The sequence below is a fragment of the Scyliorhinus torazame genome, chromosome 2, assembly GCF_047496885.1.
Source record: "Scyliorhinus torazame isolate Kashiwa2021f chromosome 2, sScyTor2.1, whole genome shotgun sequence".
NCBI lineage: Eukaryota > Metazoa > Chordata > Chondrichthyes > Carcharhiniformes > Scyliorhinidae > Scyliorhinus > Scyliorhinus torazame.
This window is the reverse complement of record NC_092708.1, coordinates 28,648,428-28,665,486: the sequence shown is the minus strand read 5'-3', so window position 1 is coordinate 28,665,486 and position 17,059 is coordinate 28,648,428. Positions and strand designations below refer to the sequence as shown.

Sequence of the window (17,059 nt, the reverse complement as noted above, 5' to 3'; positions counted from 1 at the left end):
GTCCCTTAGGCCCGAACTGGTCCATGCCAACCAAAAAGCCCATCTAAGCTAACCCCATTTATTGTTGGAGCTTCCCTCACCCAGGCAAGTAGAGAATATTCCATCATGCTCGCACATAGTGAATAGGCTTTGGGAAGTCAGGAAGTGAGTTACCCCATAAGACCAGAGGAAATAGGAACATGAGTAGGCCGTTCAGCCCCTCGGGCCTGCTCAACCATTCAATAGGATTTAGGCTGATCTGACACTCCTCACGCCTACTTTCCTGCCTTTGCCCGTATTCCTCGATTCCCTTTCTGAACAAGAATCTATCTATCTCAGCCTTAAATATACACAAGGCCAGGGGACTTCTGGCGGCATGTGGTGTGTGATTACCAAAGTTGGATGTAGGCGGGCGGATGGTTCTTATGGCTATTTATTTGTCTTTACTCCAGGCGGGAGCTGACCTACTAGCTGAAGAGTTGGCCAACAGGAATGGAGTGGTGGGGATAACTGCAGCTCATTATTATATTGTAGTTTTAGATAATGAGCTTAGGGTTTTTGTTTTGTATAGGGTTATGAATAGAGGTTTTTATTCGCCTTTTGTTTGTTTACTTGGGTGTGTTATTGTTGGGAGGCTGTGGGATAGGAGGAGGGTGTGTGGGGGGCAGGGATAGGTTTCTGACTATGACAACAGCTTGTTCTTATGTTTTGACTTGAGGGAGGGTGTGGCGGCCATCCTGGTCGGGCCCAATGCCTGTACTCTAAAGTAGTTGCTGCATTACTCCTCTTGGTGGAAATGGCGGACTCCGGTTTGGAGGGGGAGCGGTGATGTGGTGGTAGGCCCCCAATTTTGCTACTCACTGGAATGTAAGGGGGTTGAACAAACCAGTAAAAGATCGAAGACATGTGCGCACCTGAAAAGTTTGAATGCTGATGTGGTGTTTCTGAAGGACACCCAATTGTGGGTCAGGGACCGGACAAGATTACGGAAGGGATGGGTGGGACAGGTATTCCATGCGGGTTTCGATGGTAGGTTGATGTTGATTAATAAAATGTTGATTAATAAAATAATTCCTTTTTCGGCTGCTAAGCTCTTGGTGGACCCAAACGGGCGACATGTGATTATCAGTGGGTCTTTGGCAGGCACCTCGGTGGTCCTAAGTTAATGTGAATGCTCCAAATTGGGATGATACAGCTTTTATTAACAAGCTACTGGCTTCTATCCCTGACTTAGACTCACACCAGTTAATTTTGTGGGGGGCACTTATATTGTGTTTTAGATCTAAGACTAAGGAAATTTGGCATGTCAGCTACGACTCTCACCAACTTCTACAGATGCACCATTGAAAGCATTCCTTCTGGTTGTATCACAGCTTGGTTTGGAGCCTGCTCTGCCCAAGACCGCAGGAAACTTTTACCTTCTTCCGTCAGGAAAAAGGTACCAAAGTTTGAGGTCACGTACCAACCCACTCAAGAACAGCTTCTTCCCTACTGCCATCAGACTTTTGAATGGACCTACCTCGTATTAAGTTGATCTTTTCTCTACACCTTGCTATAACTGTAACATTATATTCTGCAGTCTCTCCTTCCTTCCCTATGTATGGTATGCATTGTTTGTACAGCATGCAAGAAACAATAATTTTCACTGTATTCTAATACATGTGACAATAATAAATCAAATCAAATCAAATCAAAAATCCCCGGTTGGACCAATCTAGACTAAAGTCGCTGATTCTATCAGGAGTGGCAACAGCATTATTGTTTTTTATGGAGCAGATTGGGAGGGGGGGGTGCTGGGCTCTAACATGTACAGTACTGTAGCCTACAGAGTAGCAAAGCCAAGACATCTGTTTCCGTGCTGTTCCGTGGCGGTTTTTGCATCCGAGTGATAATGATTTTTCTTTTTTCTCCTGTGTCCGTCAGGTTTATTCTCGGATTGACTTTTTTGTGGTGGGTGGGTAGGTCTCTCCTTCCTGGGTGAAGAGGGCAGGGTATTCGGCGATTGTTATCTCAGATCTTGCCCCGTATTTTATGGATCTGGCGTGAGAGCCGGGCCACTTTCAATGCCCGAGGTGGAGATTGGAGACGGCGTTGTTGGCAGACAAAGGATTTTACAGGCACATATCCTCCACTATTTGGGAGTACATTACGTTGAATAAGAGTGAGTCGATCTCTCCTTTTACATTGTGGGAATCCCTTGAGGTGGTGATTGGGTGTGTGTGTGTGGGGGGGGGGGGGGGGGGAGGAGACAATTTCCTATCAGTCACACAAGGACGGGGTTTGGAGGGTAGAGCGGCAGAGGCTGGTGGATTCCATCCTTGAGGTGGACCGCCAGTACACGCTTGCTCCGAGTTACTGGTGAGTAGGAAAATGTTGTAGATGCAATTTGAGCTATGCTTAACGGGTAAGGCAGTGAGTCAGCTGTGATAGAATCATAGAATTTACAGTGCAGAAGGAGGCCATTCAGCCCATCGAGTCTGCTGCTCAAGGGGGACATGCTATGAACACAGGGAGAAGGCCAATCGTCTTTTAGCACACCAGCTTAGGTGGCAGGCTGCCTCCTGGGAGATTGTGCAGGTAAGGGACTCTGGTGGCAGGTTGGTTTCCACCCCCTTCAAAGGTTAATGCTACGTTTGAAGCCTTTTATTGAAGTCTGTACAGATCGGAACCTCTGGAGTAGTTTTATTAATAATCTTCATTAGTATCACAATTAGGCTTACATTAACACTGCAATGAAGTTACTGTGAAAAGCCCCTGGTCGCCACACTCCGGCGCCTGTTCGGAAATGAAATGAAATGAAAATCGCTTATTGTCACAAGGAGGCTTCAATGAAGTTACTGTGAAAAGCTCCTAGTCGCCACATTCGGCGCCTGTTCGGGGAGGCTGGCACGGGAATTGAACCGTGCTGCTGGCCTGCAGTGGTCTGCTTTAAAAGCCAGGGATATAGCCCAGTGAGTGTGGAAGAATTCAGAATGTCCGATTCACCTAACAAGCACGTCTTTCAGGACTTGTGGGAGGAAACCGGACACCCGGATGTCATGTGAGAGTACCTTTAAGAAATGGGTGTATATAAATGGGGGTGTATATAAATATCTGCAGTGAGAGTACCTTTAAGAAATGGGTGTTTATGAATGGGTGTGTATATAAATATCTGCAGTGAGAGCACCTTTAAGAAATGGGTTTACACTACTGCAGTGATAAAGAAAGTGGGTGGAGCAGGGCTGTCTGTCAGCTTTTTACTTTTGTTTTAGGCTGTTTGCTGCAGTGTGTGTTTTAGTTTCGTTTTCAGTGTTAGAGCTGAAGCCAGACAGAGCAGCTGTACTGTTGATCTCTCTGCCATGAAAAGACTATCTCTTGAACATTTGGTGAATTCAGAATTATAAATGTTTTCAGTAGTGATTTTAACGTGATGTGCTTCTGTCAAAGGTTATGTTTTTTATAAGTCTTCTGGATGTTAAAAGGAAAGCTTAAAGGATTATTTAGTGTTGTATTCTTTGGGGGTTGTATTTGAATTAATGGTTGCTAAAATGATCACTGTATGTTTTAAAAAGGTCAACTTGAGTTCACAGAATAAACATTGTTTTGCTTTAAAAAATACTTTTCCATTTCTGCTGTACCACACCTGTAGAGTGGGACGTGTGCTCCCCATACCACAATCTAGTAAAAGTTGTGGGTCAGGCGAACTCCATGATACACTTTGGAGTTCTCTAAACCCTGGGCCATAACACGGACGAAACCCAGACACAGGGAGAACATGCAGACTCCGCACAGGCAGTGACTCAAGGGGGAATGGAACCCGGGACCTTGGCACTGTGAAGCAACAGTGCTAACCACTGTGCTTCCGTGCCACCCAGTCCGTGTTGGGAGGGAGGGATTTACAGAGATAGGAATGGGTGAGGCTGTGAAGGGATTTGAAAACAAGGGTGAAAATTTAAAATTGAGGCATTGTCAGAGTGAGGACCAATGCAAGTCAGTGAGCACAATGTGATTAGGAAACGGGCAGCAGCGCTTTGGATGAACTCAAGCTTACGGAGGATGCAAAGTGCAACGCTAATCTTGTATGATGGGAGGGAAAACTGAACCAGATTCTCTTATAGATCATTGAATTTACAGTGCAGAAGGAGGCTATTCGGCCCATCGAGTCTACACTGGCCCTTTGAAAGAGCACCCTACTTAAGCCCACACCTCCAACCTATCCCTGTAACCCCACCTAACCTTTTTGGACAATTTAAGGGCAATTTTGGACACTAAGGGCAATTTAGCATGGCCAATCCACCTAACCTGCGCATCTTTGGACTGTGGGAGGAAACGGGAGCACCCGCAGGAAACCCACTCAGACACGAGGCGAACGTGCAGACTCTGCACAGACAGTGACCCAAGCCGGGAATCGAACCTGGGACCTTGGAGCTGTGAAGCAACAGTGCTAACCACCCTGCCGCCACACAAGGTACAAGCAAGATCTTGCACAAGGGCATGTGCCCTTGTTCACTTCTCTATTTCATGTCCTAACATACCTCAGTACTCTTTACTGTAGCCTAACAACTTTGAGAATAATGCACTGGCGCACAATCTCCGACAACAGACTTTAGTACAGCGTATAGCTATATAAAATGAAAGCAACTAAGGAGTCATACGCATTCCAAATGTTCCATTTCTCTCTCCACAGATGCTGCCAGCTCTCCAGCATTTTCTGTTTATATTCCAGCTATATACATGCCTGGCATTGGCCCTGACGACAATCGTAACACAACCCTTATTGACTTCATCTGTCATCTGACAGATGATGGTTCACTTCCCCTCCTGAATGTGGTCTTTTGTTTCTCATTTAGGTTTTTGCCACTAACACAAGCCTTTGTGTCAACTGAGAACAGACTGACACCTCGCGCCACGCGGCGATCAATTCAATATTGATAGTGAAGAATAACAGTTGTCACAAAGATCCCTGCAGCAGCTAACTAGTAACAGGTCTTTTGTGAGACCTATGCAGAATCTTAAAAGAATTGGTTTTAGCTACCACAGTTTTCCCCTGCCATTTGCGGCACCGAGTGTCCGGCTGCTCTGTCCTTTGCAAAGTGTGATACTGAACATTTATTTTACTTCTGTCTGTAGAATACTTTTACTTATATCCAGACCTTGCACATGCTCAATTGGACACTTTATTCTATGTTACTATGCACCCTTTACATGGCCACACTTACGGCTCAAGTCTGCATTAGAAATGCCTTCAGGGTTGGCTTCCGGTGACGGCGGGCGGGAGACAGACGCTCAATGGAGGGCTCCCGTTCAGGAACGGCATTTCCGGGGCTTTAAGCCCGGTCCCAGGGTCCACGGAGGCGGCAAAAGCAGGGAGAAGGCACAGAGGAGGCACAGTAAAGAAAAATGTCGAGGGTGAGCAAAAAAATGGCCGTTAAAAAAAACAGCTGAAGGTCCGTCGGGGACAAAATTGCCCTTAAAAGGTCACCACGGGGTCATCAAGGAAAGTGGAAGCTGGAGCACCAGCGGAGGCCGCATTGCTTACGGCTGAAGAAATAACTAAGGTGATGGCTGCAGAATTCGAAAGGCAGTTTACAAAATACATGGAGACAATGAGGAAGGAGATGAGGGAGGTTTTGAGTGTGTTGGTGGAGGAGGCGATTTCCCCGCTGAGGACGGAGGTGGCGAGCGCAGTGGCGGAGGTGCGAGAGCAAGGGGAGGCGCTGAAGGAAGTGGAGGAGATGTTATTGCAGCATGGTGATCAACTTACCTCGATGGGGAAGGAGGTGCGGAAGGTGATGGACATTAACAAGGATCTGCGAGGAAAAATGGAAGACCTGGAAAACAGATCCAGGTGACAGAATTTGAGGATTGTGGGGCTGCCCGAAGGTGTTGAAGGAGCGAGGTCCACTGAATATTTTGCTGCGATGCTGGCGCAACTATTGGGGGAGGGGGAGGATCCCTCCCGATATGAACTGGATCGGGCACACTGGTCGTGGAGGCCTGTACCAAAGTCAAGTGAGCCACCAAGGGTAGTGACTCTGTGCTTCCGGAGGTACAGTGCAAAGGAGAAGGTCCTGTGCTGGGCCAAGCAGGAGCGGGTGGTGCAGTGGGCTGGAGCTGGTATCCGAGTATACCAGGACTTTACGGTGGAGCTGGCGAGGAGGCGGGCTGCCTTCAACCGGGTGAAGAGGGCACTGTACATTAGCAAGGTGCAGTGCAGCATTGTATATCCAGCGAAGCTGAGGGTGACTTACAAGCTCAAGGACTTTTATTTTGGAACAGCGGAAGCAGCGGAGGAGTTTGCGAAGGCAGAAGGACTGTGGCAGAACTGACAAATTGAGAAATGGTCATGTGCCGATGTAACCTCATGACTGTATTTTCTTCTTTTTTGTTTCACTGCGCGCGGGTGTAGGGGCTAAAGGAGCCAATGTATATATTTGGACAAGGGAAGGGATGGGACTTCCACTCGAAACGAGGGCTCTTTGGGGTGTAGGTGGATATGCGGGGCGTGTGTGCTAAAAGGGGATTTCTGGGCTTTCCTAGGGCCGGGCAAGGGGGAAGGGACCCGGGCGGGGGCCTCCACGCTGGCCGGTTTAAGCCGGCCAGTGAACGGGAGTGAGGTGGGGGAGGGGCTGTGGTCATCGGAGCCTTGCAGAACAGGGTCTAAGTGGTCTAGCCGCGGTGGAAAGTTGGGGGGAAGGAACCGAGGTTGGGGGGAGGAGTTTTACAGGAGGCAGTGGACGAGAGGAGTTGGGGGGGGGTGGTTTACAACTCTTGGGAATCAGGTAGGGTACTCTTTCAGAGGTTGGATGACGTTCAGTGTAGTGGGGGGGGGGGGGGGAGGAGTGGACTCTATAGGTTAATAGTGACCATGGGCGGTCCTGGACTCCTTTTTTTTCTCCTTTGTTTTTTGTTTCCACCGTGGGAGGGTTTGTTTTATTGGATGCATATATTGACAGGTGGGCCGTTGTTTGGGGTGGTGGGAGGATGGGATCGTTGGTATTGTTAAGGGGATTGATTTTGCATTTGTTACCATTTACTGTCTGTGGGTGGGGTGTAAATTTTGAAGGAAAATGTGAAAATGGAGAATAAAAACATTTAAAAAAAAGAAATGCCTTCAGGGTTATGGGGATAAGTGGGGAAAGTGAAGTTGAGAATTATCATTATCAGATCAGTCATGGCGGAGCAGACTCGATGGGCTGAATGGCCTGCTTCTGCTCCTATGCCTTATGGTCTTATAGTTACTTTTTCTTCTATATTTGGCAATGCGCACATCTAATAATGCTACTTAATCTACCCGAAACAAGCCCTTTAGCATTTTTGAAAATTTCTGAAATGAAAGGACTTACTCTGACTTGTGGAGAAAGGGCTACAAGTTCCCAGCTTTAACAGAATCCACCAGATATACCTGCTAACCTCTCTCCCACTGCTGACAAGCAGTCAGCACCAAGTGCAGTGACAGAAACTTATCAGCAGCTTTGCATTGTATATTCCCAGCAAACTGCTTGGCTGGCGGAAGTGGAGGGAAAAACAAAGACTTACAGTTATATAGCACCTTTCAGCACTTCCTTCAAACAGTGAAACAAAAAAAAGAACCTCATTATTATCACATTTCCGTTTTGTGGGAGCTTACTGTGTATAAACTAGGGGGGGGCGATTCTCCCAAATGGAGCCCAAGTGTTTGCGCCGTCATGAATGCCGTCGCGTTTCACGACGGCGCGAAACGGGCACGGGGGCGACCGACGGCGTTGGAGCGTTTCTCGCAGCTCCAGCCTCCCTTCCCGGCACCAAATGGGCACCGCGCCAACCGCCGCATGCGCGGGGGACTTCCGGCCCGGCGCGGGGCTCGGAGAATTGCCCCCGAGATGTCCTGTTTCCTCCATTAAAAGCAAAAAGTAGGAGAGCATATTGTAAGTGCTCTAACTATTATCTTTCAGGGTTCCCTAGATACACGAGTCGTCCCTCTGGATTGGAAAAAGGGCAAAAGAAGTAAACCAAGGGATTACAGCCCAATTAGCCTAACATCTGTTAGAGTCTGTAGTCAAGGGTAGGGTAACTTCACACCTCGAAAAATTGCAGTTAATCAGGGAGAGCCAGCATGGATTCATGCTACAAACCTGATTGGATTCTTTGAAGAGATGATTAAGGTAGTGGCAGGAGAATCTATGGATGCTGTTAAAGGAACTTCCAGAAGGAATTTGATCAAGTCCCACATAAGAGACTGTTAAGGAAGCCCAGGGAATTGAGGGTTTGGGAAATTGGTTGAGTGGCGGGCAACAGAAAGTAGCGATCATGATTAGGTACTGAAATTGGCAGGATGTGACTGGTGGTGTCTCACAGGGATCTGTGTTAGGCCTCAATTGATCACACTATTCATTGGCCTTTATATCTAGAGGACTGAAGCATAAGAACATAGAAGTTATGCTGCAGCTTTACAAAACCCTGGCTCAACCCCACTTGGGAGTACTGTGAACAGATCTGGGCACCACACCTTAGGAAGGGTATTTTGGCCTTGGAGAGAGAGCAACGTAGTTTAACAAGAATGATACCTGGATTTCAGGGGTTAAATTATGGCAATAGATTATACAAATTAGGCTGTTTTTCTCTAGAATTTAGGTAAGATTAAGGGATGATCTGATCAAAGTCTTCAAAATAGTAACAGGAAAAGCAAAGTAGTTAAGCAGAGTTTTCACTGGTTAGAGATTCTAGAACTCGGGGGTATGATCTAAAACTTATGGCCAGACCATTCAGGAGAGATGTTAGGAAGCTACACACAAAGACTGGAAGAGTTTTGGAACTCTCTTCCACAAATGCCAATTGATGCTGGATCAGTTGTTAATTTTCAATCTGAGAAAGATGATTTTTTGTTCAGCAAAGGTATTGAGGGATATGGGAGGAAGGCAGGTATATGGGGTGCGATTCTCCACTCCCACGCCGGTTGGGGGAATCGCCTGGGCCGCCAAAATTTCCCGCAACGCCGGTCCGACGCCCTCCCGCGATTCTCCCAAGCGGCGGGAACAGCCCCGTCGAGTTCAGCGGGCCGCAGGCCGGAGAATCGCCCGAGATTCCCAAAATGGCGATTCTCCGGCACCCCTGCTAATCTCAGGCCCGGATGGGCCGAGCGGCCAGCCCAAAACGGCGGGTTCCCCCCCCGGCGCCGTCCACACCTGGTCGCTGCCGTCGGGAGCAGCGCAGGAACGCTGTGGGGGGGGGCGGATCCTGCACCGGGGGTACCTCAAATGTGGAGTGGCCTGCGATCGGTGCCCACCGATCGTCAGGCTGTCCTCTCTGAAGGAGGACCTCCTTCCTTCCGCAGCCCCGCAAGATCCGTCCGCCATCTTCTTGCGGGGTGGACTTGGAGAGGACAGCAACCACGCATGTGCGGGTTGGCGCCGACCAACCCGCGCATGCGTGGGTGACGCCAGTTATGCGGCGCCGGCCGCGTCATGTATGCGGCACCGCCTTTACGCGGCAACAAGGCCTGGCGCGTGTAGATGACGCGGCCCCGCTCCTAGCCCATTATCGGGCCCTGAATCGGTCGGGATAGGGGCCGTTTCGCGCCGTCGTGAACCTCGACGGCGTTCACGACGGCGTGGGCACTTCGGCGCGGGAGTGGAGAATCCCACCCGTGAAGTTTGGACTCAGCCATGACCTCATTGAATGGTGGAGCAGGCTCGAGTCACTGAATGGCCTACTCCTGTTCCCATGTATGTAACTGGCTACAAAGTACTTTGGGGCCTCTGATGATCGTGATATAAATGCAAGTCTTTCCTTTTACCCAAAAGGTAAAAAAAACGAGTACGGTTGTATATGTTACCAGTTCAATCCAGGAGTTAACGCTGACAGTGACAGGATCTAAGGATTCCACGTAGTGCCACCAATGCCTGGGAACAAACAGCACCTAGAGGGAGAAATCAATTATATGCATGAAGAACACATCAGCCGCAATAAACACATTGTAAGAAATATCTGTCTGCATCTTCTCATAATTGCTTCATTGTTTGGGAAAATGTATAGTATCATTCAATTTTAAACAAATGTTCTGGAAAAAATATAGGGGGCATAATTCTTTGCTATTAAGGAAACACCAATGCTTAAAATTTGCCATTTTCTTTTTGTTTTTACTCATACAGGAATCAACCATGTAATCGGCTCTTCCATGGCAATCTTTGCAGAATGCACACCAGGAAATGTAGTGATCACGGCAAAAGGGACTTTCACGACTGTCCCTTTGGCCAACTCCACTATCAAGGAGAAAGCAAGATGGGAAAGGAGGCAAAGAATGGAGTAATAGTTCGAGTTTTAATATTTTGTTTACTGACAATGCAACTGGAGTGTCAGCTATGACTCAATGTAACTCAGTCAGAAGATGTCGGTTTCAGCATCATCAGTAATCTTGCCGCTGAATCCAGTCTGGCACTTGAAGGTAGTACCGAGTGGAAGCTGCACCGACGGCAGTACCACCTTTCAGGTGAGTGGTTAAGCCAAGGTTTCTTTTTCCCTGTCAGGTGAACGTAAAAGAACCCATGGCACTATTTTTTTAAAAATGAATTTAGATTACCCAATTATTCTTTCCAATTATGGGCCAACTTAGAGTGGACAACCCACCTACCTTGCACATTTTTGGGTTGTGGGGGCGTAACACACACAGACACGGGGAGAATGTGCAAACTCCACACGGACAGTACCCAGAGACGGGATCGAAACTGGGACATCAGCGCTGTGAGGAAGCTGTGCCAACCACTGGGCCACCATGCTGCCCGCCATGGCACTATTTTAAAGAACAGAGGAATGCTTATTTGCTGTCCAAGAGTCAGGAGACGTGATTCTCACCGGTGAGATCCCATTTCGCAATTTTCCTCGCCCGTGACGTAGCAAGGTTCCAGTCCAGGATGATTGAGAACCTCATTTAAATGCATTACCATCTAAACTGCGAGCAATCCTGCCAGGTGTTCCACCCTCTCTGAATATTCATTACGCACCCATGTGACATGCTGTCGGTGTGAGTTACAACAGCTCTATAAAAACCAGAACGTGGCAACCACACTTCCGAAGAGGATATCAAAAGTGAGTGCTCAAGTCACCATTACCATCCAAGGTGTCTAATGGAGAGGGGCACAGGAGTGGACGCGGGGGAACTAGCTAAGTGGTTATCGGGGCTGGGCTGTGGGCGGGGACAGTGATATTGAGGTGTTTATGCTCGCAGGCCTTTGTGGGCTCTAGGTCTTCTAAGGCCCTGGTGTGTAGCTAGCACTTTTTGCGTCTCCCTCACTGGGATTGAAGCGATCTTTCCTCGAGGGAATGCCCTTCCGGAGTGGGAGCTGGAAGTAGGTGGGTGCGGTTAAAATCACAGGGTCAGCATAAGGGATGGTGGGATCCCATGAGAAGCCAGACAGCATGGGCAGTGTGAAGGACTCTGACATGGGAGGGCAGTAGCTCCATGAGGGCAAAAGGACCCTCACATAAGGAGGGGGAGACAAGATAAGTGAAAATGAACTCCAATCATGAGCTGTGTGGATGTGAAATGCCACTAGTGATGGAGGCCAAGCTGTCAGGGATGTAATAATGAGTGCCTCTGGCAGCTCGTTCCAGACACTCACCATCCTCAAGGGCTCCTTGCTCAAATTGGGTTAGGGTCTTGAGCTCGGGCATCTAACCTTGTGTTATATATTCAATGAACCAGCCTCCACCCGCAGAGCAGAAATTCCTCCTCGCCTCTAGCTAAAATGCAAGACCCCTCATCTTTCAACTGGGGCTCCCTAGTTCTAGATTCTTCCATGAGGGGCAACATCCTCTCAGTGTCTAAGCTGTCAAACCCCCTCGCAATCTCATTTGTTCCAATAAGATCTCATTCCTCTAAACTTCAATGAGTATAGGCCCAACCTGCTCAATCTTTCCTCATAATTCAACTCCCTAATCCCAGGATTTGGGCACGTGGACCTTCTCTGGACTGTTTCCATTGCAGGTATGTACGTCCTTATGCGAGGTAATGCATTTTGGAAGGGCTAATGCAGGTAGGGAATATACAGTGAATGGTAGAACCCTCAAGAGTATTGAAAGTCAAAGAGATCTAGGAGTACAGGTCCACAGGTCATTGAAAGGGGCAACACAGGTGGAGAAGGTAGTCAAGAAGGCATACGGCATGCTTGCCTTCATTGGCCGGGGCATTGAGTATAAGAATTGGCAAGTCATGTTGCAGCTGTATAGAACCTTAGTTAGGCCACACTTGGAGTATAGTGTTCAATTCTGGTCGCCACACTACCAGAAGGATGTGGAGGCTTTAGAGAGGGTGCAGAAGAGATTTACCAGAATGTTGCCTGGTATGGAGGGCATAAGCTATGAGGAGCGATTGAATAAACTCGGTTTGTTCTCACTGGAACGAAGGAGGTTGAGGGGCGACCTGATAGAGGTATACAAAATTATGAGGGGCATAGACAGAGTGGATAGTCAGAGGCTTTTCCCCAGGGTAGAGGGGTCAATTACTAGGGGGCATAGGTTTAAGGTGAGAGGGGCAAGGTTTAGAGTAGATGTACGAGGCAAGTTTTTTACGCAGAGGGTAGTGGGTGCCTGGAACTCGCTACCGGAGGAGGTAGTGGAAGCAGGGACGATAGGGACATTTAAGGGGCATCTTGACAAATATATGAATAGGATGGGAATAGAAGGATACGGACCCAGGAAGTGTAGAAGATTGTAGTTTAGTCGGGCAGTATGGTCGGCACGGGCTTGGAGGGCCGAAGGGCCTGTTCCTGTGCTGTACATTTCTTTGTTCTTTGTTCTTTGTGACCAAAACTTTATACAGGACTCTAGGTGGGGTCTCACCAATGTCCTGGACAGGCGGAGCAAGAATTTCCAACTTTTATACTCTTATCCCCCCCTTGCAATTACATGCTGTGCCTGCCTGTTACCGTTTTAGCTGAACCTACTCCTGAGAAGTAATGTGTTAAACCGCAAGTTGTGTATTTTTTAATATAACAGCAGGAATTCTCCGGTCATTATGATTAAAATTTCCCACCGGTAGCGTACACCCGCCAGTGGGTTTTGCGGTGGCATGGGGTGGTTACAATGACAAGCGGCGGGAAGATAGAATCCCGCGGGCAGCGAACGGCAGAGAAACACACGGCTGGGGGACCGGACAATGCCACCCAACATGTCTCAAACTGCTGCCCTGCATTTTAGAAATGTGCAGAGCGCAAAAACTGTATAACCCTGAACAAGTGGATCTCTGCTTCCAAATAGTGGTGAACGTAGTTGAAGAAAAATACTGATAACTTAGAGTTCACGTTCTGTCTTTTTCACCGTGCCATCTGCTCCATGGCTGCATTCCTCCCGGATTGCCTCATGCAATAATGCCGCCAAAAAGCAAACACAAATCATAACTGAACTAACACCCTGAATTCATGCAAGTCATAATCTTAGCAATAATGCTTCACTGTGTGTGGTGTCCAGCCAAAGAATTTGGCCACGGCTTCACAAACGCCTTTAAACCGGTGTACAAATTTAGACGATTTGGTGCCCTCTATCTCAGGTGATTTAACTACCTAATTAAAAACAGGCTAATTGTCACTAAAAAAAGAAAGCACAACAAGAGCCACTCAGATATGCCTGTGGATCCTAATGTTCAGCTGAAGTATGTCTGAGCTCAGAGAGATTCATTCCAACAGGAGATGCGCTGTTGGTTTCGATCAACAATTAAGACAGCAGATACTGCTTTCTGGGCACGATTCCTAGCCAGCACTGCCACTGAGCTGATTACTGCTTTAACAGATGTAATTACTCAGAAGCAAATGAAATATAGCTAGTGACAGTGTTGTCACAAATACTAATTAGTAAGTGGCATTACTCTGCAAATTGTTGTTTTTCTTTTGACCCATTTGAGGATTGAGCTTTTGTAGCGTGCTAGTTGCAAGCCCATAAACAAGGACACACAAAACACAAACGCCTTGGATTTGTTTGTGGGAGTGGGTAAGAAATGAAAAAGAGACCTTAAATAAGAAATCACCCATAAAATGTCAACCACAGCAGCAATATACCTCCCCACAAGCTGACGAGTTATGTCTACAGTGCAAGTGATTTACAGGATAAACACCAAGTTTTCATTCAAGTAAGATTTTAAATGTACCCCAGGGATGATGTTTCCCAGTGAGCACTCACTTAGGAGTCAGAAGTCTGTGGGTTCAAATTCCGCTCCAGGGACTTGAGCACCAAATCTAGGTCAACACTCCCAGTGCTAGTACTGAGGGAGTGCTGCATTGTTGGACATGCCGTCAATCAGATGAGATATTAACCCATGGCCTCAGCTGCCCTCTCAGGTGGATGCTAAAGAACCCACAGCACAATTTCAAAGAAGAGCAACCTTGTTCTCCACTCAATCCATATCACTGTCACTAAAACAGGCAATCTGGCCATTTTCTCATCGTCCGTTATGGGATCTTGCTGTGTACAGCAATGGCCACATTCCAAAAGTGGCTGAGAATTGCTTTGGGAGGCCCTGAGACTGTGAAGGGCATTAAAAAATGCAAGCCGCACAAATGTTCAAGAAGCCCATACACACCCGCCAGCACATTAACAGAGGAGAGTTAAAAATGAATCATGCACCCCGTTGGTCAATAAAGATCCTAAAGGCATAAATGACCAGTCGTTCGGCTGATAAACCCCAGCTTGTCTAGAGCTCTGCTGCCCACATCTTAATGTACACCAAATCGTGTTCACCCATCACCCCAATGGTACATCATCTGCAGGTCTGGCAAGTTCAAATGTTAAAATTCTCACACACGTTTTCAAATCCCTCCATGACTTCACCCCTCCCGATCTCTGCAACATCCGCTGGCTCTACAATCCTCCTGGACCTCTGCCCTCCTCCAATTCCAGCCTTTTGTGCATCCACGATATTAATTGCTCCGCTGCTGGCAACTATACCCTCAGCTGTGGAATCACCCATAACATCTCGGCCTTGCAGCCTCTCTCAACGTTCGTCAAAAATGGCTTCCTTGGCCAAGTTGCTACCCATCTGTCCCACCATCTACTTAGGTGTCTTGGTGTCAAATTTGATCTGATTACACTCTGGTGAAGCCCCTTAGAACGTCGATTTATTTTTGGTCCTTGTAATTTTTGTCTGGTTTACAAAACTAGCAACAAAAAAAAATTATAGGGCAGCACGATGGCGCAGTGGTTAGCACTGCTGCCTCACGGCGCCAAGGTCGTAAGTTCAATCCCGGCTCTTGGTTACTGCCCGTGTGGAGTTTGCACATTCTCCCTGTGTTTGCGTGGATTTCGCCCCCTCGACCCAAAGATGTGCAGGGTAGGTGGATTGGCCACACTAAATTGCTCCTTAATTGGAAAAAATTAATTGGGTACTCTAAATTTATTTAAAAAAAATTATGCTTCAGCAATTCACCAAAATTCCTGATCCGCATGTATGATCTCCTGTCAGATTTTATCAAAATAAACTATTCTTCATTAAGTTGTTGCCTAAAATTACCATAATCAAGCACTGCTATCCATCATTTTACTACACAAAACAAAACATGATATTTCACAATTGCACCCATCATGGGTTTTGTGACACAGTTTATACTCAGAATGATTGTCTTCTTTTTGTCCCCATTTACTAAATTGCAATTCAAGGTTTCCAATTTGATGTCACATTTCAGAAACTAATTTCCAAGAACCTTTTGCAAAATGTAGCCGAGCGAGCAATTAATTCTACACGTCCCTCGGCGGATTAAGTTGTGTTGGAGTACGCAATTGAAAACTGTACTTACTGGTGGGACTAACAAAAAAGCTAACTTGTGCAAATTGATGGGAAGAATATCGCAAAAATAAAACAGTCCACATGTTCACGGACACCGCAAGTTTGGTTGTAAGGCTGAGTGAATTCTTCTGCACCACACACACACTACACAACCAGATTAATTTAGCACAGTCTACTAAGATGATAGAACGACAACAATCAAAGCCATCATATTAAATCATGTATTCTCTTTCCATGTACTAAATGATCTGTTTGAGCTGCATGCAGAAAAATACTTTTCACTGTACCTCAGTACAGGTGACCATAAACAAATCCAAATCCAATTAAACTGTTCCTGAGTTTGTGTAAACAATCAAGCCACCCACCTCCAATATTTTTCCAACATCTTGTACCCTCTGTCTTAAGTTTTCAGCAACTCACTGTTTGCTCACTCCCACTGCTTCCTGCATCAATCACCACCTCCGATTGCCAGCCAATCACACATTGTGCGGTGAGAACGAGCAGGGCAAATGCTGATTCAACATGGTCGCAAATGTTCACCAACTGCAAAAAAAACCCTCAATTTAAATTCCTACCGAAACTACAATGTTAAGAAAGTCAGAAGAAAGACCTCCGGGTGCGGCGATGACCAGCTAAGTTGCACGTTTCGGCACCTCCCGTTGAAACGGACTTTTGGGCTCTTATTAAGAGCCCCAACGGCAATTTTTAACGGCCAAAATCATTGTGCGGTGAAATAGGAGGGAATCCCCCCGTATAAATATGGATAAAGGAGAGGATAGCGGCCGGATTGCAGTGGATCCACTGGAGCAGCGGCAAGGAAGGGAAGCTCGAAGCAAGATGGCGTTGGAAGGTGGTTGTTCGGTATGGGGCCTGGAGCAACAAGAGTTCCTGTGGCGCTGTGTGGAAGAGCTGAAGAAGGAGGTGTTGGCCTCGATGCGACAGGCGATTGAAGGGCTAAAGGAGGTGCAGAGGACCCAGGAGTTGGAGCTTTGGGTCGTGAAGGCAAAGGCTGCGGAGAATGAGGATGAAATACAGGGCCTGGTGGTAAAGACAGAGACGCACGAGGCACAGCACAAAAGGTGTGTGGAGAGGATGGAAGCCCTGGAGAATAACTCGAGGAGGAAGAATTTAAGAGTCTTGGGTCTTCCCGAAGGCATGAGGGGGCGGACGTCGGGGCATATGTGAGCACGATGCTTCACTCGCTAATGGGATCGGAGGCCCCAACGGGCCCTTTGGAGGTGGAGGGAGCTTACCGAGTTCTGGCGCGAAGACCAAAGGCAGGAGAAATACCTCGGGCCATAGTGGTGAGGTTTCACCACTACAATGACAGAGAGATGGTTCTAAGATGGGCGA

At 47.4% G+C, this 17,059-nt stretch overlaps 1 protein-coding gene across 4 annotated transcripts in view; it reads right to left on the bottom strand.

The window, feature by feature from the left end:
- Window positions 1-17,059, bottom strand: part of hspbap1 (hspb associated protein 1) — a 126,072-nt gene that overhangs the window by 15,526 nt on the left and 93,487 nt on the right. For all 4 annotated transcript variants that reach the window (XM_072469950.1, XM_072469958.1, XM_072469967.1 and 1 more), the window contains one exon: window positions 9,773-9,856. In XM_072469950.1, coding sequence (XP_072326051.1) covers window positions 9,773-9,856 — 84 coding nt within the window. The remainder of the gene's footprint in view (window positions 1-9,772; window positions 9,857-17,059) is intronic.